This window comes from Carassius gibelio, chromosome B19 (assembly GCF_023724105.1).
Source record: "Carassius gibelio isolate Cgi1373 ecotype wild population from Czech Republic chromosome B19, carGib1.2-hapl.c, whole genome shotgun sequence".
Classification (NCBI taxonomy): Eukaryota; Metazoa; Chordata; class Actinopteri; order Cypriniformes; family Cyprinidae; genus Carassius; species Carassius gibelio.
In genome coordinates this window covers 5545036-5566891 of record NC_068414.1, presented here as the reverse complement: position 1 = coordinate 5566891, position 21856 = coordinate 5545036, and the positions used below count along the sequence as shown (strand labels likewise).

General features: G+C 43.7%; 2 protein-coding genes and 2 non-coding genes across 5 annotated transcripts; 2 read left to right on the top strand and 2 right to left on the bottom strand.

Annotated features, from left to right (window-relative positions):
• Nucleotides 1-429: 429 nt before the first annotated feature.
• On the bottom strand, nucleotides 430-500 carry trnag-gcc (transfer RNA glycine (anticodon GCC)). Its single transcript has one exon. It is a non-coding gene; the product is annotated as a tRNA-Gly (tRNA).
• A 5763-nt stretch (nucleotides 501-6263) lies between these two features.
• On the top strand, nucleotides 6264-8993 carry LOC127979062 (uncharacterized). The gene is made up of 4 exons (XM_052584184.1): nucleotides 6264-6505; nucleotides 7823-8522; nucleotides 8660-8731; nucleotides 8848-8993. The coding sequence occupies exons 2-4, from the start codon at nucleotides 7829-7831 to the stop codon at nucleotides 8916-8918; spliced, it is 837 nt and encodes a 278-aa protein (XP_052440144.1). The 5' UTR covers nucleotides 6264-6505; nucleotides 7823-7828; the 3' UTR covers nucleotides 8919-8993.
• Nucleotides 8966-14774, top strand: LOC127979055 (uncharacterized). Of its 2 annotated transcripts, XM_052584176.1 has the most exons (8): nucleotides 8966-9093; nucleotides 9558-9620; nucleotides 9711-9815; nucleotides 9980-10048; nucleotides 10229-11318; nucleotides 11848-13007; nucleotides 13093-13173; nucleotides 13291-14774. In XM_052584176.1, exons 1-8 carry the CDS (start codon nucleotides 8985-8987, stop codon nucleotides 14346-14348), a joined length of 3735 nt encoding a protein of 1244 aa, XP_052440136.1. In that variant the 5' UTR covers nucleotides 8966-8984; the 3' UTR covers nucleotides 14349-14774. The 2 variants fall into 2 exon arrangements, with proteins under 2 accessions (XP_052440136.1, XP_052440135.1); XM_052584175.1 differs by having other exon boundaries at nucleotides 9558-9815.
• Nucleotides 14775-19092: 4318 nt separating this feature from the next.
• trnag-gcc (transfer RNA glycine (anticodon GCC)) lies at nucleotides 19093-19163 on the bottom strand. The gene has a single exon. It is a non-coding gene; the product is annotated as a tRNA-Gly (tRNA).
• Nucleotides 19164-21856: the final 2693 nt, after the last annotated feature.

Sequence of the window (21856 nt, the reverse complement as noted above, 5' to 3'; positions counted from 1 at the left end):
TTCATGCAGGTCAGCATTGACCCTGGACATTTTTCTTCTGGTGTTTTTTAGAGACAACAAACAGGTCAGTTTACTCTCATTGGTTTCTTTAAGCATGACCTTTCTTGCCTGCAGCCTTTTTATTGCCTTCAGGAGTTTTTCACAGGTGCATGAGCCATAATTGCTTGTACTTCGTTGAACAAGCATGGAAAAGCATTGTCTAGAGTGCTTCCACTAGTTCCCTGTAAAACACTGATAAGTTGCCCACTTCTAAAGTAGCAAGATACACTGCTTTGCTTCTGCTGGGAATCGAACCTGGGTCTCCTGCGCGGGAAACAACAACTATGACATTCAGCCACCAGTGAGTGAAGCTGCGCTGTACTCGTGGCTCTGGGGACAGATGCCGCTTATGAAGAACGACTAACATGGCCTTAAAAACACGACCTCTGCTGCATTGGCCGGGAATCGGACCCGGGTCTCTCGCGTGGCAGGCGAGAATTCTACCACTGAACCACCAATGCTCTATTTCTGCATGAATTCTACGAATTTATGTGGAAAATGCATCTCTTCAACTGGGTAATATCGACCAATGCTAAAGCTGAACAACTGACAGACAAACTGATCAAGTTCCATGGGTATTTGATGAACTGATATGAGCAAAAGTGTCTCTGAGCAAAGGGGAGTGGGGGAGGTCAATATCAAAAGTGAGAGGCGTTAACTTCTGTGGCCACCAGCTCCCTTAAGAACCACAGGGCACCTCAGCCTCCTGGACTGCACCAGATTTGTCAGTTCTTGCTGGGAGTCATTACCCTGCTCTTCCAACAAGCCACTGTCCAACTGTGACCTTGTAGCGCTGTCTTGGGGATCTTACATTACTTACCTTGCAGTTTATTCCACTTTCATGCAGATCAGCATTGACCCCCTGGACATTTTTCTTCTGGTGTTTTTTAGAGACAACAAACAGGTCAGTTTACTCTCATTGGTTTCTTTAAGCCTGACCTTTCTTGACTGCAGCCTTTTTATTGCCTTCAGGAGTTTTTCACAGGTGCATGAGCCATAATTGCTTGTACTTCGTTGAACAAGCATGGAAAAGCATTGTCTAGAGTGCTTCCACTAGTTCCCTGTAAAACACTGATAAGTTGCCCACTTCTAAAGTAGCAAGATACACTGCTTTGCTTCTGCTGGAAATCGAACCTGGGTCTCCTGCGCGGGAAACAACATCTCTGACATTCAGCCACCAGTGAGTGAAGCTGCGCTGTGCTCATGGCTCTGGGGACAGCTGCCGCTTATGAAGAACGACTAACATGGCCTTAAAAACACGACCTCTGCTGCATTGGCCGGGAATCGGACCCGGGTCTCCCGCGTGGCAGGCGAGAATTCTACCACTGAACCACCAATGCTCTATTTCTGCAAGAATTCTACGAATTTATGTGGAAAATGCATCTCTTCAACTGGGTAATATCGACCAATGCTAAAGCTGAACAACTGACAGACAAACTGATCAAGTTCCATGGGTATTTGATGAACTGATATGAGCAAAAGTGTCTCTGAGCAAAGGGGAGTGGGGGAGGTCAATATCAAAAGTGAGAGGCGTTAACTTCTGTGGCCACCAGCTCCCTTAAGAACCACAGGGCACCTCAGCCTCCTGGACTGCACCAGATTTGTCAGTTCTTGCTGGGAGTCATTACCCTGCTCTTCCAACAAGCCACTGTCCAACTGTGACCTTGTAGCGCTGTCTTGGGGATCTTACATTACTAACCTTGCAGTTTATTCCACTTTCATGCAGGTCAGCATTGACCCCCTGGACATTTTTCTTCTGGTGTTTTTTAGAGACAACAAACAGGTCAGTTTACTCTCATTGGTTTCTTTAAGCCTGACCTTTCTTGCCTGCAGCCTTTTTATTGCCTTCAGGAGTTTTTCACAGGTGCATGAGCCATAATTGCTTGTACTTCGTTGAACAAGCATGGAAAAGCATTGTCTAGAGTGCTTCCACTAGTTCCCTGTAAAACACTGATAAGTTGCCCACTTCTAAAGTAGCAAGATACACTGCTTTGCTTCTGCTGGGAATCGAACCTGGGTCTCCTGCGCGGGAAACAACAACTCTGACATTCAGCCACCAGTGAGAGAAGCTGCGCTGTGCTCGTGGCTCTGGGGACAGCTGCCGCTTATGAGGAACGACTAACATGGCCTTAAAAACACGACCTCTGCTGCATTGGCCGGGAATCGGACCCGGGTCTCCCGCGTGGCAGGCGAGAATTCTACCACTGAACCACCAATGCTCTATTTCTGCAAGAATTCTACGAATTTATGTGGAAAATGCATCTCTTCAACTGGGTAATATCGACCAATGCTAAAGCTGAACAACTGACAGACAAACTGATCAAGTTCCATGGGTATTTGATGAACTGATATAAGCAAAAGTGTCTCTGAGCAAAGGGGAGTGGGGGAGGTCAATATCAAAAGTGAGAGGCGTTAACTTCTGTGGCCACCAGCTCCCTTAAGAACCACAGGGCACCTCAGCCTCCTGGACTGCACCAGATTTGTCAGTTCTTGCTGGGAGTCATTACCCTGCTCTTCCAACAAGCCACTGTCCAACTGTGACCTTGTACCGCTGTCTTGGGGATCTTACATTACTTACCTTGCAGTTTATTCCACTTTCATGCAGGTCAGCATAGACCCTGGACATTTTTCTTCTGGTGTTTTTTAGAGACAACAAACAGGTCAGTTTACTCTCATTGGTTTCTTTAAGCATGACCTTTCTTGCCTGCAGCCTTTTTATTGCCTTCAGGAGTTTTTCACAGGTGCATGAGCCATAATTGCTTGTACTTCGTTGAACAAGCATGGAAAAGCATTGTCTAGAGTGCTTCCACTAGTTCCCTGTAAAACACTGATAAGTTGCCCACTTCTAAAGTAGCAAGATACACTGCTTTGCTTCTGCTGGGGATCGAACCTGGGTCTCCTGCGCGGGAAACAACAACTCTGACATTCAGCCACCAGTGAGTGAAGCTGCGCTGTACTCGTGGCTCTGGGGACAGATGCCGCTTATGAAGAACGACTAACATGGCCTTAAAAACACGACCTCTGCTGCATTGGCCGGGAATCGGACCCGGGTCTCCCGCGTGGCAGGCGAGAATTCTACCACTGAACCACCAATGCTCTATTTCTGCATGAATTCTACGAATTTATGTGGAAAATGCATCTCTTCAACTGGGTAATATCGACCAATGCTAAAGCTGAACAACTGACAGACAAACTGATCAAGTTCCATGGGTATTTGATGAACTGATATGAGCAAAAGTGTCTCTGAGCAAAGGGGAGTGGGGGAGGTCAATATCAAAAGTGAGAGGCGTTAACTTCTGTGGCCACCAGCTCCCTTAAGAACCACAGGGCACCTCAGCCTCCTGGACTGCACCAGATTTGTCAGTTCTTGCTGGGAGTCATTACCCTGCTCTTCCAACAAGCCACTGTCCAACTGTGACCTTGTAGCGCTGTCTTGGGGATCTTACATTACTTACCTTGCAGTTTATTCCACTTTCATGCAGATCAGCATTGACCCCCTGGACATTTTTCTTCTGGTGTTTTTTAGAGACAACAAACAGGTCAGTTTACTCTCATTGGTTTCTTTAAGCATGACCTTTCTTGCCTGCAGCCTTTTTATTGCCTTCAGGAGTTTTTCACAGGTGCATGAGCCATAATTGCTTGTACTTCGTTGAACAAGCATGGAAAAGCATTGTCTAGAGTGCTTCCACTAGTTCCCTGTAAAACACTGATAAGTTGCCCACTTCTAAAGTAGCAAGATACACTGCTTTGCTTCTGCTGGGAATCGAACCTGGGTCTCCTGCGCGGGAAACAACAACTCTGACATTCAGCCACCAGTGAGAGAAGCTGTGGCCACCAACTTCTGTGGCCACCAGCTCCCTTAAGAACCACAGGGCACCTCAGCCTCCTGGACTGCACCAGATTTGTCAGTTCTTGCTGGGAGTCATTACCCTGCTCTTCCAACAAGCCACTGTCCAACTGTGACCTTGTAGCGCTGTCTTGGGGATCTTACATTACTTACCTTGCAGTTTATTCCACTTTCATGCAGATCAGCATTGACCCCCTGGACATTTTTCTTCTGGTGTTTTTTAGAGACAACAAACAGGTCAGTTTACTCTCATTGGTTTCTTTAAGCATGACCTTTCTTGCCTGCAGCCTTTTTATTGCCTTCAGGAGTTTTTCACAGGTGCATGAGCCATAATTGCTTGTACTTCGTTGAACAAGCATGGAAAAGCATTGTCTAGAGTGCTTCCACTAGTTCCCTGTAAAACACTGATAAGTTGCCCACTTCTAAAGTAGCAAGATACACTGCTTTGCTTCTGCTGGGATCGAACCTGGGTCTCCTGCGCGGGAAACAACAACTCTGACATTCAGCCACCAGTGAGAGAAGCTGCGCTGTGCTCGTGGCTCTGGGGACAGCTGCCGCTTATGAGGAACGACTAACATGGCCTTAAAAACACGACCTCTGCTGCATTGGCCGGGAATCGGACCCGGGTCTCCCGCGTGGCAGGCGAGAATTCTACCACTGAACCACCAATGCTCTATTTCTGCAAGAATTCTACGAATTTATGTGGAAAATGCATCTCTTCAACTGGGTAATATCGACCAATGCTAAAGCTGAACAACTGACAGACAAACTGATCAAGTTCCATGGGTATTTGATGAACTGATATGAGCAAAAGTGTCTCTGAGCAAAGGGGAGTGGGGGAGGTCAATATCAAAAGTGAGAGGCGTTAACTTCTGTGGCCACCAGCTCCCTTAAGAACCACAGGGCACCTCAGCCTCCTGGACTGCACCAGATTTGTCAGTTCTTGCTGGGAGTCATTACCCTGCTCTTCCAACAAGCCACTGTCCAACTGTGACCTTGTACCGCTGTCTTGGGGATCTTACATTACTTACCTTGCAGTTTATTCCACTTTCATGCAGGTCAGCATTGACCCTGGACATTTTTCTTCTGGTGTTTTTTAGAGACAACAAACAGGTCAGTTTACTCTCATTGGTTTCTTTAAGCATGACCTTTCTTGCCTGCAGCCTTTTTATTGCCTTCAGGAGTTTTTCACAGGTGCATGAGCCATAATTGCTTGTACTTCGTTGAACAAGCATGGAAAAGCATTGTCTAGAGTGCTTCCACTAGTTCCCTGTAAAACACTGATAAGTTGCCCACTTCTAAAGTAGCAAGATACACTGCTTTGCTTCTGCTGGGAATCGAACCTGGGTCTCCTGCGCGGGAAACAACAACTATGACATTCAGCCACCAGTGAGTGAAGCTGCGCTGTACTCGTGGCTCTGGGGACAGATGCCGCTTATGAAGAACGACTAACATGGCCTTAAAAACACGACCTCTGCTGCATTGGCCGGGAATCGGACCCGGGTCTCCCGCGTGGCAGGCGAGAATTCTACCACTGAACCACCAATGCTCTATTTCTGCATGAATTCTACGAATTTATGTGGAAAATGCATCTCTTCAACTGGGTAATATCGACCAATGCTAAAGCTGAACAACTGACAGACAAACTGATCAAGTTCCATGGGTATTTGATGAACTGATATGAGCAAAAGTGTCTCTGAGCAAAGGGGAGTGGGGGAGGTCAATATCAAAAGTGAGAGGCGTTAACTTCTGTGGCCACCAGCTCCCTTAAGAACCACAGGGCACCTCAGCCTCCTGGACTGCACCAGATTTGTCAGTTCTTGCTGGGAGTCATTACCCTGCTCTTCCAACAAGCCACTGTCCAACTGTGACCTTGTACCGCTGTCTTGGGGATCTTACATTACTTACCTTGCAGTTTATTCCACTTTCATGCAGGTCAGCATTGACCCTGGACATTTTTCTTCTGGTGTTTTTTAGAGACAACAAACAGGTCAGTTTACTCTCATTGGTTTCTTTAAGCATGACCTTTCTTGCCTGCAGCCTTTTTATTGCCTTCAGGAGTTTTTCACAGGTGCATGAGCCATAATTGCTTGTACTTCGTTGAACAAGCATGGAAAAGCATTGTCTAGAGTGCTTCCACTAGTTCCCTGTAAAACACTGATAAGTTGCCCACTTCTAAAGTAGCAAGATACACTGCTTTGCTTCTGCTGGGAATCGAACCTGGGTCTCCTGCGCGGGAAACAACAACTATGACATTCAGCCACCAGTGAGTGAAGCTGCGCTGTACTCGTGGCTCTGGGGACAGATGCCGCTTATGAAGAACGACTAACATGGCCTTAAAAACACGACCTCTGCTGCATTGGCCGGGAATCGGACCCGGGTCTCCCGCGCCGCGGCCTTGAATTGTTTAGCTAAACGGCCCTAAACCGTTTCCCATTCATTCTCAATGGTAGTGCTAAACCACTACGGATGTAATATACTTTCGGCCGCTGGCGCTCTCGTGGCGCTCTTCTGTGTTTGTGCACAAGCGCGGAGTTTGAAATCGCCATTTTCATTCCGCCTCGGAGAGTGAAATACAAAGATCTGCCTCGCTCGTTTTAATCAGCACATCTATCAAAGGTAAGTTACTTCATGTTTCATGTGTGTATAATACTTTAAAGCTTGTGATTAATGCTTTATAATTAAACCCCATTACTTGTTGAGCGATGTAACGTTAGTTATTGATTATAAGCAAACTTTACCCCGTCAGATTTTATTTACTATTAACGTTAAATCATCAAAGGATGATTTGCAAGCGAAGTTATGAAAGAACATGATCATTTTATATATTCATGTGTGTAGATTTTGTGTTACTGGGTTTAAAAATATTGTCAATCAGTTTATTACAATGTTATGCTGATACATTACTTAGCAGCATCGGTCGTCGAGTTTGTGGTAAAAAAACAAGCTAAATAATGAATGAGCATGATTTTATTTTTATTTTTTATCTTTGTTTTTTTTACATTCATGTGAATGGTTTCCATGTAAAGCAATGTGCAGCATACATTTCACTAGTAATATTGTTATTTATTACTTTCTGGTAACAGTAATTAGTTACATTACTTTTTCCCCCATAAAATTCTTCTAGAATGTTGCTAACAACATTTTTCTGCCTTATCATTTGACCAAAATCCACACTGGATCACAGTCAGAAGTTATTAAAAACACACAATAGTGATTGATAGTGACATTCAAATAGAAGTGTTGTATTAATCTCATTAATTGTCATGTACATCTGGAAGCTAATTGTATTTTTTCTGTTACCTATACATATACGATTATAGTTTATGTGTTTTATCAAATCACATAAGTTTATAAGAAACTGTTTATTTTTCCAAAAGATTTTTAATTATAGAAATATAACGCTCCACATGCTGATCAGAGGGATGTTGGTGGGATGTAATGCCAGAGTAAAATAAAGCCACATATTTTTTCCTTACAAAATAATTTTAATGCAATATATATATATCTGCTAAATGTAAACTTTTCCATACTCCAAGCTCACCTGCTGCACTGGGGACATTACATGCATGTGTGAGTCATGAAAATTATGAAAATAAAGATAGGAATTATTTGATTGTTGGATTTTAAATCAACGGCATTGAGGCATCAAAAGTAACTAAGCTGTTTTATGGATGGTAACTATTACAAAACATTATTAGTAAGTAGTTACACTACTAGTTACTGGAAAAAAAGTAATGTAACAGTAACTTAGTTACTGCCCAACACTGGTCTTCAGAGATCTATAGAACACTGTTCCTGCCCCACTCACTCTTCACCTCAGATTTGTTCAGACAATTAAATGTAATGAAACCAGTAGTGATATTTTTAGGTACTGAAAAGTATAAGTATCTTATTAAATGAAGCCTAAAATTCTACTTTTTTATTTCATGGTAGATCAAGATGCAGAAGAAAGTGCTGTTCTTCCCAGGGAGAATCTGTGTTGTGTTCCGCAAGGGACCACTCGGGTTTCTCCTCCAGGAGCCATCTAAAGAAGCCAGACGTATTAAGGATGACCCCACTCTGCAGGACAAGTCTGCGCCCATGAGAGAGGACCTTGTGCGGCAGAATGCTCGGTCTTTGGTCATTCAGAGAGGAGGGGATGCCTCTGACAGGAAGGAGGTCCTGGGAGAATACATACTGCAATTTGGAAAGTATAAAGGGAAGTCTTTTAGATGGCTTTTAGAGAATGATGTAGGGTACACTATGTATCTCATCAAGAACCTTCAGAAGGAGGAGGCATCCGGCATCCCTGTGGCTGAGGGGCATGGCAAGGACAGTCTACTGTCATTTGTTAATTATGCCCTAAGTTTTGAAGAGATCCAGTCTCTTCTCACCTATGAGGCCAGTGGAGTGGGTGTTGTGGCAGCCTCATCAGAAGATAACCAGCTGGTTGGCTTTGGTTCCCGGGCCAAGAGCACCTGGAAGGAGATTTGGGATAGCAGAGCTGATGGCTACGCAGACTTCATCATGAAGAAGAGCTGTGTCCAAGGGACACGCATGTACAAGCTCCAGCAATACCTGCAGAAGAAGCAGCAATCTGCCACTGCTTCCATACCTGCTAAACATACCCCAAGGGCCCCAGCAAAACCTATTGGTTGGTTATTCTATTAAGATTTATAATCTTTTTTTAGTTTTTTACATAAAAATTTACATTTATGTATGACCAGTAATAGTCTTTCATGCTTTTAATTCATAAAAAATTGGGCAAATAAACGATTGTCTGTGCAACAGTGATGGATGATGATGAAGAGCTGGAGAGAGCGATGTTGAGCATCTCACCCTCTAAGCTACAAGTGCAGAGCTGTAAGTATACTGTTATTACACAAACCAAATGTCAGTATTGATGATGACCTATGGTCTAACTTTTGTTTTTATTTACCTGTCTCTCAATTCATATCTCTGTGTTTGTGTGTAACCAGTTGCTGTGCCAGCAGCAGTAGCAGCAGCTGCCATACCCAGAGTGTCACCAGGAGCAAAGACAGGTTTTTAAATAAGAGGTTTCAGGACTGGAGTAAGATGAATTGCCCTCCAAAACTGAAACTCGACTTAAACTGTTATGTTGTTTGCGTTCTGGCCATGCTCCGGCCATGTTCCTCCAACAATATGGTTGTATGCTGGCATTATACTAACTGTCCTAAGGACTATGAATTCCAACCACGATGATGGTAAGTGTGCATTTTTCTTCTGCATTCATGTTGTTTTAAGGTACTAACACTTGAATGCATGCTTGTTCATTGTCATATTGCTCCTCCTGCTTAGACTAGTGAGTAGTGTTTAGAATGGTATATCTGCATGAATTCAATTACATTTTAAATAATTTATTAACAATTTAGATGGTGTCAAGGCACATTACAGAGTGAATCCCTCTTAACATTAGATTAATTCATATACATAACATATATTGAGGGATAGGTAGAGAAAAATAATATGGCAATGTCAATAATGGCATACATTTATATTACAGGTACATAAGTTTGTTACACAGTATATAATTGTACCATAAACATTTGTGAAATTATGATAAGCAGGAGAAAGAGACATATGGCTGTTTGAATTCCTACTGTACTACTACTTTACTACTAACATATATTGCGAATTTTGAAGTGACTGATGATTTTGTCTCTTATAGTTCCATCACTGTCCAACCCAACTCCTTATACAAGTGCTGAATTGCAGGCATCACCAGTTGATGGTAAAAACACCAATCAAGGTCATGTTACCAAATTCTGTTTTTTTGTGTTGTTACATAAATATAATAATTGGTCTATTTGTGTTCTTGTAGCTCCAACCTCTCCAAGCATAAAGAGGAAGACACCTGTGCCCCTTCCAGCAGAACTGACGTTCCTAGTAAAGGAGAAAACGGGTGTAAGGCATAAGTCAACGCCAGGTATGTTTCCATTTTAGGGTAGGGCTGATGCTCAGTTGCACATCTGCTCAGTGCGTAGCAGATTTAGGTCAGGATCATTTTCACAAACACATCCTAGATTTGCCATCATATCATGATGCTAGTAGTTTGTACAAATGCAAAACATAGGCTGCACTTTGTTTCAGAACTCTGCAAAAGTGCTGCTGTCACCTCTGCAAGCAAAGTGCTTGCCTTTGAGGACCGTAGTGAAAATGGTAAGAATGAACAGCATGTAGACAACCCCTCTATTTTGTGAACTATAACTATGATGTTGTCTTAACTCTGCTTTAATCATGTAATTTATTTACATTATTTCCATATTAACTATGCAATCTATAAGAATAATCTGGGCATTACATTATTTTTGCCTATACATTTTTCTTTTAAAATCCTAGTTCCTTCAGCTCAGCCACCTGTTCCTGTTCTCCTGCCTGTGCATGACCATGACATGAGCAGCTGGAGCTGTTCTCAACACCAGAAGCTGTGGATGAGGATGGAGCTTCAGGATCTCGGGCTGTGGCCTGGGTCTCGTCCAGTGCGTAACCCAGGGAACTCAATTTCACTATGGCATCTTCCTCCACAACCTGAGCTTGTTGATATGGCGTCTGAACTCCCATCCCCTAACTTCTTCCAGCTACACCCATTTTTCATCTGGAAGCCGGAGGCTCACATTATGGTCAGGTTGAGAAACACTTACATCCTGCCATGTCTGCATGGATGTCCTCATCCACAGGTGGTCTCTGCAGGAGTGGGTAGGCCTCGGGTGATTGTTGGCACCAGTGGTCAGTATTACATCTTGTCCTCACGACTCTGTTGCAAGGCCTGTCAGAAGTACTGGTTTGCTGACAATCCACGATGGCTTGAGAAGCTGCCCAAGCGGTTTACCAACATTCTGCCTGCATTCCTGACGTACAAGAAGGCCATCTGCAAATCTGTGATGGATGAGCTGAGGCGCACTGGCAAGTCACCAACCGATATGGCAAACCAGGTGAATGAGCTACTGCACCTCAAGTACGAGCGAGCACATCTGGCATACCTGCATGCCATAGAAAGCATCAGGGATGCTGAGGCTGGCACATATGGACAGAGGACCATTGGGCAGTTCTTGAGGAAGGAAAGCACTCCACGTGCATTCGGGTCATATGATGATCAAGATGGCTGGTATGGAGTCTCCGTGTCCAGCTTCTACCTGACTGACTGCCTTCTAGATGAGTACAAACGTCAAGAGCCAGCCATGTCCAAACTCCTCCAGGGCACATTTGGGAGGGTCTTCAGGTCTGACCACACCAGGAAAGTTGCAAGAAAAGTAACGCTGGCATCTGGGGTCATGTCAAGTTATGCAATAATGAATGAGAACTGGCTGATTGTTTCCTGGGTGATGGTTCAGTCTGAGACTCAGAGGTCCTTGGAGCCGATGTACCAGGGATTGGCCAAGAGGTACAACGATGCTGGAGTGGAAAAGGCAGGCTTCCACTGGATGGACAGGTGCGGACAGCCATCTTCTTTCATCACTGCCATGCAGAACACCAATGTCATGTCTAATAATAAAAAAAATTGGTATAAAAAAACAATTAATAATCACAAGAGAGAAAATGTAAATAATTATTATAGAAAACATGTCATCAAATTGTAATTAAACAATGCAATATATTTTGATGTGACATCACCTGTATATTAATTATTTAAATTTGCTCTCTTGTCATCAGTCCATATTACATAATCAGGTGACTGTCACATCAATAATTGATAATTGTATGAAAGGACTCTTGAGTGTTTTTGTTGTTCCCACCCTGATGAAGGCTCACTGGCCATAACACGTTAGTGTGTAGTTTTTTGTTTTTAGATAAATACTTAAGCCATGATTGAATAAAAGCTTTTTATATATTATGCATAAACTTTACACCAATGGTAGCTTTTTGCATTCTTTGCTTTATGAAAAATCAGTTTCTTTTAAAAATAAACAAAAACATTCAAATAAATTTCATTGTTCTTCATCTTTGTGCCTTGCATTTAGGGATTGCTGTGCTCCATTTAAGATCCCAGACTGCATCCCTGCTGAACATCTAAACTGGGATGCCTGGAAGACTACCCCTTCCATTGTTGCTGGGGCCACCTCTGGACCGCTGGAGAACACCTGTGCCTCACGGTCATATTTCAATAATAACATTGTGGTGAAGCTGGACTTGTTCCACTGCCTGAGGCGTTTTTCACGGGAGAGCACCTCTGAGCATCACCCTCTGTTTAGCACTTTCTGCCAGCTCCTCTCTGCAGCCTTCTCTGTGGTGGATCAGGAGGACCTAGGGAGGCTCCAGGATGCCTATCGTTTCTGCGGTATCCATCCAGCCAATCCCACCAAACAGCACATACGGGAGCACTGCAGGACCAAAGTACCACAACCCACAGAGCTGCTAGACAGAGTGGAGAAAGTCCTAAAGCATTTTCACCTGGCCATGGACCCCAACAATGTTCCACTCTTCAAATCATCCATGCTGAAGACGTGGCGCATACAGAGAGTGCACATTCTCCGTGGTTGCCTCAGTGACCCTGAACTCTCAGAGGGCATAATGTACCGGTATGGTGGAACACTTCAACTTAATCATGTACCCGGTGAAGGCGCCAAAGTCCCCATCTGGATTCCTGTCAGAGGTACATCACAGCAAGAAGGGTACCACTTTCACCAGGCCCAATGGATCACAGGGACTCATGTCTCCACTGAATTGTTCCAGGCCCAGGGCATGACAGGGGTGGCACGGTGGAACCACCAACGTATGCTTGATCTTAAGCAGCCAGGTGTCATCCTTCCTGCTGTGTTTGATCCAGCTCTAATGGTTGAGTTAAATTCTACCTCCAAGAAAGTGACTGGGGAGGAGAAGTATCCTACACTTCATCTCTCTGACAGAGACACTGGAGAGAGGTTTGGCCTAGAGTACACAGAGCCAGGCTGCCGTCCAGTCCCTCTGGATTGGGACAAACACCGAACCCAAAAGAGAGGTGAACCAGCTGCTCTTTTGCCTCTTCCTCCTGTGCAGACACCCACTCCTACCCAAGTCCAAGCTCAACCTCCAGACACAGCACCTTCCTCCAGCCGGACACAGCTCTCTGACACAGCATCCCCTGGACCAGCATCATCCATCAGTCATTTGCTCTCTGCTGGTGAACCTCCTGCAGTGATGGGTAAGTTAACAATCTTTTTTTAGACATACACTTTTTAATGTAATAACATGAACAACTGAGGAACTATTATTGCTTTGTGTTCCAGAAATCTCACATGCTGAACCTGCTGCAATCCATATGGTACAGATGTTGTCACAAGGAAGCATGGGACCTCCAGTTAAAAGGGGTAAATTAATACCACTTTTTAAGAGTACAATTTTAAATATCAGTGTAAATGACACTTTGTTCTCCTCAACATCATCTTAGTAAATGAGTAAAATAACAACTTTTTCCTCTGTTCTAGAAACCTTAAATACTCCACCCATACCTTTGCAATCCTCACCAAGGAGTGCCCGCACTGGACCAATCAAGACTGGTGGACGAGTGTTCGTCTTGGACCATAAACGCTGGACATCACCAATGAAGGAGGCTATTGACAGCCTCCTAGACAAGTACCATGGACAGAAAGACATGTTAAAGCTTGTGGATCAAGACTATGCTGCTATGGTCCATCGGTCTGCCACAGATCCAAACAGTCTGCTTCACCCCACAACCAAGTACCACATAGCACAGTACATGAAAAACCTGGCTAAACAGCTGAACACAAGTTCATCAATGAACACAAGTCAAGAAAAACTTTTGGAGACACAAAAACTGTGGCAAAGTTTAACTGAGGAAAGCGAGACTGTCCATGTTCCAGTTGTAGAACTGCCACCAGCCATTGTGAATCCAGCAGTTCCGGTCTCTCAGCCAGCATCTGAAAAGCAAGTATCAAAAGAGAATGTACAGAAAATAGTACAGGAAATACTGCTACATCAACAGGAGCAGCAGCAGCAGCAGCAGCAACAAAAACCCAGACAGACGAAAAAATGTCTCGCATGTGGGCAGCCAAAATCCCGCTACCAAAGTGATGGATCATCAGTTCATCACTTTTATCAGCAAGGGCCTGTTAGGTATCACTATTGCTCCACAAAGGTGTTTAAAGCCTATGCTGCAGAGGGACTGACAAATCCAAGAATGGCCTTTGAAGAGTTTGCCCAGACTGACTTCTTTCAGCGTGAACTGCATCTTACAAAGCAAAGAGTAGAGGAAAAAGCTGAAAAGAAGAGGAAACTCTCGGATCCTCAACCTCAGGGAAGAATGTGCCGTTTCTGTCGCACAGAGCTAAGGCAGGGCCCAAACAGCAAGCACATTCACACAGGGTTTCCAGGAGTGGCAGGAAAATACATTTACTGTCCAGCTAAAGTCCTCGCCTTATACAAAGACAGAGGCATGACACAGGAAATGACATGGAAGGAATTTCAAGCTTCATCATTTTATGGAATGGAAAAGGAGAGGTGGGCAGCAGAGAGAAATAAATAGAAATTCATATTTTAATCATCTGTTGTTTTTTTATGTTGCTCCATTGCTTTCAATTACATACACATTTTTAATCAGTCATTGTTTTTATGTTATTCATATCCTTCCCTTAACATTTAGAGCACATGTGCTCTAAATGGAGCATATTCTGGTAGATTTCAGCTGTTTGTAAATTGTGATGTTTAATCTAATTTATTTTATTATTTCCTTGTGTTCATGTGTCTAATTGATCTTGTTCTTTTTTTTCTTGCAAAGGATATGTATATCGGAACTGATAGTTATTACCCATTATACATTTATTTTCATACTTGTGTTAAGTCACTATTGTTCTACTTCTACCCAGCCCCATCCCATTGCTTTGCTTTTCCTTATACTTGTTTATGTATATATGTATAGATACTTTTTTCACATGTTTGAGTTGATTTAATAAAACACAGAATTTAAGTAAAGAACTTGTTTCAGGTGATTTCATCTTGAAAAACTTATTTTTAATTATAAACACTAATTGATTAATTATAAACAGGTTGTTTTTCATTCGTCTTCATCAACTTTGAATGCAAGTATAACTCTTGATTTATACATGATTTATGCAGAGTAACATAGTACAGTAGTCAACATTTGAATCAAAACCTTTCATCAAAGTTGTCCTAAAACCTTCTTTTCAAGATTTTTTCAACTTAATTCATAGTACTACTGTCAAAATGTTTTGCTCCACTTCAGATCTTGACTACTATTTACTATTTTTACATACTATACTTTGGCCCTTAATCTTTAGTGGCTTTTCCATTTAACCAACCTCAAGGCATGCAGAAAGAGATGACCTCAAAAGAGTTTAAAAAGTCTACATTTGACAAGATGGAAAGCCAGAGATCGGCCACTTGGTAATATTTAACTCATGTATATACAGTTTATTTTTTAGTGTGAGATTATAATGTCTCTATATTGTCAGAATTCTGTTTTTCTTTCTTTTTTACTTAACTTAGAAAGTGCTTAAAGCATTTATAGAAAATGCAATTTAAAATTACAAATTGTTTCAAGGATGCAGTGTTCTACTTCATTTGAGTAATATGTTTGAATATTTCAGATTCTGTGGTGTTGGAAACACAAAAGATTATCTAAAATGTAACGAATTATTCCATAAATCACTTGTCATACAGTACTTGAATATTACTCAGTTTTTACTAAATTAAAATTATTCTTCTTTACATTTCAAAAGCCATTTAATAGAAACCATTCATGTGTAATATAACAATTATTATATTTATTCATGTTTCCATATAAACATGTTATGTGTACTATTATTATTTTAATACTAGTCATTTATTCATAATCCTTTGCTTTGTAAACCAAAAAAAAAAAAAAATACATAGATTTAAAATACTTTGCAGCTGTAATGTATTGTTTAATATTATAATTTTGTTTGATTAAAAAGTACAAAGCTGAGTGAAATAATGGTTTAGACCTGTGTGAGTGGGATTCGAACCCCGGTCCAAATAAATGCATGAAAAAATCTGATTGGCTGTGACGTAATTTCCGCTCTTTGGCCAGCTGCTGCAGTCTGATTGGCTGTCAGCGCATGACAACTATTCGCGGCTGGCCCCCGCGTGGCAGGCGAGAATTCTACCACTGAACCACCAATGCTCTATTTCTGCAAGAATTCTACGAATTTATGTGGAAAATGCATCTCTTCAACTGGGTAATATCGACCAATGCTAAAGCTGAACAACTGACAGACAAACTGATCAAGTTCCATGGGTATTTGATGAACTGATATGAGCAAAAGTGTCTCTGAGCAAAGGGGAGTGGGGGAGGTCAATATCAAAAGTGAGAGGCGTTAACTTCTGTGGCCACCAGCTCCCTTAAGAACCACAGGGCACCTCAGCCTCCTGGACTGCACCAGATTTGTCAGTTCTTGCTGGGAGTCATTACCCTGCTCTTCCAACAAGCCACTGTCCAACTGTGACCTTGTAGCGCTGTCTTGGGGATCTTACATTACTTACCTTGCAGTTTATTCCACTTTCATGCAGGTCAGCATTGACCCCCTGGACATTTTTCTTCTGGTGTTTTTTAGAGACAACAAACAGGTCAGTTTACTCTCATTGGTTTCTTTAAGCATGACCTTTCTTGCCTGCAGCCTTTTTATTGCCTTCAGGAGTTTTTCACAGGTGCATGAGCCATAATTGCTTGTACTTCGTTGAACAAGCATGGAAAAGCATTGTCTAGAGTGCTTCCACTAGTTCCCTGTAAAACACTGATAAGTTGCCCACTTCTAAAGTAGCAAGATACACTGCTTTGCTTCTGCTGGGAATCGAACCTGGGTCTCCTGCGCGGGAAACAACAACTCTGACATTCAGCCACCAGTGAGAGAAGCTGTGGCCACCAACTTCTGTGGCCACCAGCTCCCTTAAGAACCACAGGGCACCTCAGCCTCCTGGACTGCACCAGATTTGTCAGTTCTTGCTGGGAGTCATTACCCTGCTCTTCCAACAAGCCACTGTCCAACTGTGACCTTGTAGCGCTGTCTTGGGGATCTTACATTACTTACCTTGCAGTTTATTCCACTTTCATGCAGATCAGCATTGACCCCCTGGACATTTTTCTTCTGGTGTTTTTTAGAGACAACAAACAAGTCAGTTTACTCTCATTGGTTTCTTTAAGCCTGACCTTTCTTGCCTGCAGCCTTTTTATTGCCTTCAGGAGTTTTTCACAGGTGCATGAGCCATAATTGCTTGTACTTCATTGAACAAGCATGGAAAAGCATTGTCTAGAGTGCTTCCACTAGTTCCCTGTAAAACACTGATAAGTTGCCCACTTCTAAAGTAGCAAGATACACTGCTTTGCTTCTGCTGGGAATCGAACCTGGGTCTCCTGCGCGGAAACAACATCTCTGACATTCAGCCACCAGTGAGTGAAGCTGCGCTGTGCTCATGGCTCTGGGGACAGCTGCCGCTTATGAAGAACGACTAACATGGCCTTAAAAACACGACCTCTGCTGCATTGGCCGGGAATCGGACCCGGGTCTCCCGCGTGGCAGGCGAGAATTCTACCACTGAACCACCAATGCTCTATTTCTGCAAGAATTCTACGAATTTATGTGGAAAATGCATCTCTTCAACTGGGTAATATCGACCAATGCTAAAGCTGAACAACTGACAGACAAACTGATCAAGTTCCATGGGTATTTGATGAACTGATATGAGCAAAAGTGTCTCTGAGCAAAGGGGAGTGGGGGAGGTCAATATCAAAAGTGAGAGGCGTTAACTTCTGTGGCCACCAGCTCCCTTAAGAACCACAGGGCACCTCAGCCTCCTGGACTGCACCAGATTTGTCAGTTCTTGCTGGGAGTCATTACCCTGCTCTTCCAACAAGCCACTGTCCAACTGTGACCTTGTACCGCTGTCTTGGGGATCTTACATTACTTACCTTGCAGTTTATTCCACTTTCATGCAGGTCAGCATTGACCCTGGACATTTTTCTTCTGGTGTTTTTTAGAGACAACAAACAGGTCAGTTTACTCTCATTGGTTTCTTTAAGCATGACCTTTCTTGCCTGCAGCCTTTTTATTGCCTTCAGGAGTTTTTCACAGGTGCATGAGCCATAATTGCTTGTACTTCGTTGAACAAGCATGGAAAAGCATTGTCTAGAGTGCTTCCACTAGTTCCCTGTAAAACACTGATAAGTTGCCCACTTCTAAAGTAGCAAGATACACTGCTTTGCTTCTGCTGGGAATCGAACCTGGGTCTCCTGCGCGGGAAACAACAACTATGACATTCAGCCACCAGTGAGTGAAGCTGCGCTGTACTCGTGGCTCTGGGGACAGATGCCGCTTATGAAGAACGACTAACATGGCCTTAAAAACACGACCTCTGCTGCATTGGCCGGGAATCGGACCCTGGTCTCCCGCGTGGCAGGCGAGAATTCTACCACTGAACCACCAATGCTCTATTTCTGCATGAATTCTACGAATTTATGTGGAAAATGCATCTCTTCAACTGGGTAATATCGACCAATGCTAAAGCTGAACAACTGACAGACAAACTGATCAAGTTCCATGGGTATTTGATGAACTGATATGAGCAAAAGTGTCTCTGAGCAAAGGGGAGTGGGGGAGGTCAATATCAAAAGTGAGAGGCGTTAACTTCTGTGGCCACCAGCTCCCTTAAGAACCACAGGGCACCTCAGCCTCCTGGACTGCACCAGATTTGTCAGTTCTTGCTGGGAGTCATTACCCTGCTCTTCCAACAAGCCACTGTCCAACTGTGACCTTGTACCGCTGTCTTGGGGATCTTACATTACTTACCTTGCAGTTTATTCCACTTTCATGCAGGTCAGCATTGACCCTGGACATTTTTCTTCTGGTGTTTTTTAGAGACAACAAACAGGTCAGTTTACTCTCATTGGTTTCTTTAAGCATGACCTTTCTTGCCTGCAGCCTTTTTATTGCCTTCAGGAGTTTTTCACAGGTGCATGAGCCATAATTGCTTGTACTTCGTTGAACAAGCATGGAAAAGCATTGTCTAGAGTGCTTCCACTAGTTCCCTGTAAAACACTGATAAGTTGCCCACTTCTAAAGTAGCAAGATACACTGCTTTGCTTCTGCTGGGAATCGAACCTGGGTCTCCTGCGCGGGAAACAACAACTATGACATTCAGCCACCAGTGAGTGAAGCTGCGCTGTACTCGTGGCTCTGGGGACAGATGCCGCTTATGAAGAACGACTAACATGGCCTTAAAAACACGACCTCTGCTGCATTGGCCGGGAATCGGACCCGGGTCTCTCGCGTGGCAGGCGAGAATTCTACCACTGAACCACCAATGCTCTATTTCTGCATGAATTCTACGAATTTATGTGGAAAATGCATCTCTTCAACTGGGTAATATCGACCAATGCTAAAGCTGAACAACTGACAGACAAACTGATCAAGTTCCATGGGTATTTGATGAACTGATATGAGCAAAAGTGTCTCTGAGCAAAGGGGAGTGGGGGAGGTCAATATCAAAAGTGAGAGGCGTTAACTTCTGTGGCCACCAGCTCCCTTAAGAACCACAGGGCACCTCAGCCTCCTGGACTGCACCAGATTTGTCAGTTCTTGCTGGGAGTCATTACCCTGCTCTTCCAACAAGCCACTGTCCAACTGTGACCTTGTAGCGCTGTCTTGGGGATCTTACATTACTTACCTTGCAGTTTATTCCACTTTCATGCAGATCAGCATTGACCCCCTGGACATTTTTCTTCTGGTGTTTTTTAGAGACAACAAACAGGTCAGTTTACTCTCATTGGTTTCTTTAAGCCTGACCTTTCTTGACTGCAGCCTTTTTATTGCCTTCAGGAGTTTTTCACAGGTGCATGAGCCATAATTGCTTGTACTTCGTTGAACAAGCATGGAAAAGCATTGTCTAGAGTGCTTCCACTAGTTCCCTGTAAAACACTGATAAGTTGCCCACTTCTAAAGTAGCAAGATACACTGCTTTGCTTCTGCTGGAAATCGAACCTGGGTCTCCTGCGCGGGAAACAACATCTCTGACATTCAGCCACCAGTGAGTGAAGCTGCGCTGTGCTCATGGCTCTGGGGACAGCTGCCGCTTATGAAGAACGACTAACATGGCCTTAAAAACACGACCTCTGCTGCATTGGCCGGGAATCGGACCCGGGTCTCCCGCGTGGCAGGCGAGAATTCTACCACTGAACCACCAATGCTCTATTTCTGCAAGAATTCTACGAATTTATGTGGAAAATGCATCTCTTCAACTGGGTAATATCGACCAATGCTAAAGCTGAACAACTGACAGACAAACTGATCAAGTTCCATGGGTATTTGATGAACTGATATGAGCAAAAGTGTCTCTGAGCAAAGGGGAGTGGGGGAGGTCAATATCAAAAGTGAGAGGCGTTAACTTCTGTGGCCACCAGCTCCCTTAAGAACCACAGGGCACCTCAGCCTCCTGGACTGCACCAGATTTGTCAGTTCTTGCTGGGAGTCATTACCCTGCTCTTCCAACAAGCCACTGTCCAACTGTGACCTTGTAGCGCTGTCTTGGGGATCTTACATTACTTACCTTGCAGTTTATTCCACTTTCATGCAGGTCAGCATTGACCCCCTGGACATTTTTCTTCTGGTGTTTTTTAGAGACAACAAACAGGTCAGTTTACTCTCATTGGTTTCTTTAAGCCTGACCTTTCTTGCCTGCAGCCTTTTTATTGCCTTCAGGAGTTTTTCACAGGTGCATGAGCCATAATTGCTTGTACTTCGTTGAACAAGCATGAAAAAGCATTGTCTAGAGTGCTTCCACTAGTTCCCTGTAAAACACTGATAAGTTGCCCACTTCTAAAGTAGCAAGATACACTGCTTTGCTTCTGCTGGGAATCGAACCTGGGTCTCCTGCGCGGGAAACAACAACTCTGACATTCAGCCACCAGTGAGAGAAGCTGCGCTGTGCTCGTGGCTCTGGGGACAGCTGCCGCTTATGAGGAACGACTAACATGGCCTTAAAAACACGACCTCTGCTGCATTGGCCGGGAATCGGACCCGGGTCTCCCGCGTGGCAGGCGAGAATTCTACCACTGAACCACCAATGCTCTATTTCTGCAAGAATTCTACGAATTTATGTGGAAAATGCATCTCTTCAACTGGGTAATATCGACCAATGCTAAAGCTGAACAACTGACAGACAAACTGATCAAGTTCCATGGGTATTTGATGAACTGATATAAGCAAAAGTGTCTCTGAGCAAAGGGGAGTGGGGGAGGTCAATATCAAAAGTGAGAGGCGTTAACTTCTGTGGCCACCAGCTCCCTTAAGAACCACAGGGCACCTCAGCCTCCTGGACTGCACCAGATTTGTCAGTTCTTGCTGGGAGTCATTACCCTGCTCTTCCAACAAGCCACTGTCCAACTGTGACCTTGTACCGCTGTCTTGGGGATCTTACATTACTTACCTTGCAGTTTATTCCACTTTCATGCAGGTCAGCATAGACCCTGGACATTTTTCTTCTGGTGTTTTTTAGAGACAACAAACAGGTCAGTTTACTCTCATTGGTTTCTTTAAGCATGACCTTTCTTGCCTGCAGCCTTTTTATTGCCTTCAGGAGTTTTTCACAGGTGCATGAGCCATAATTGCTTGTACTTCGTTGAACAAGCATGGAAAAGCATTGTCTAGAGTGCTTCCACTAGTTCCCTGTAAAACACTGATAAGTTGCCCACTTCTAAAGTAGCAAGATACACTGCTTTGCTTCTGCTGGGGATCGAACCTGGGTCTCCTGCACGGGAAACAACAACTCTGACATTCAGCCACCAGTGAGTGAAGCTGCGCTGTACTCGTGGCTCTGGGGACAGATGCCGCTTATGAAGAACGACTAACATGGCCTTAAAAACACGACCTCTGCTGCATTGGCCGGGAATCGGACCCGGGTCTCCCGCGTGGCAGGCGAGAATTCTACCACTGAACCACCAATGCTCTATTTCTGCATGAATTCTACGAATTTATGTGGAAAATGCATCTCTTCAACTGGGTA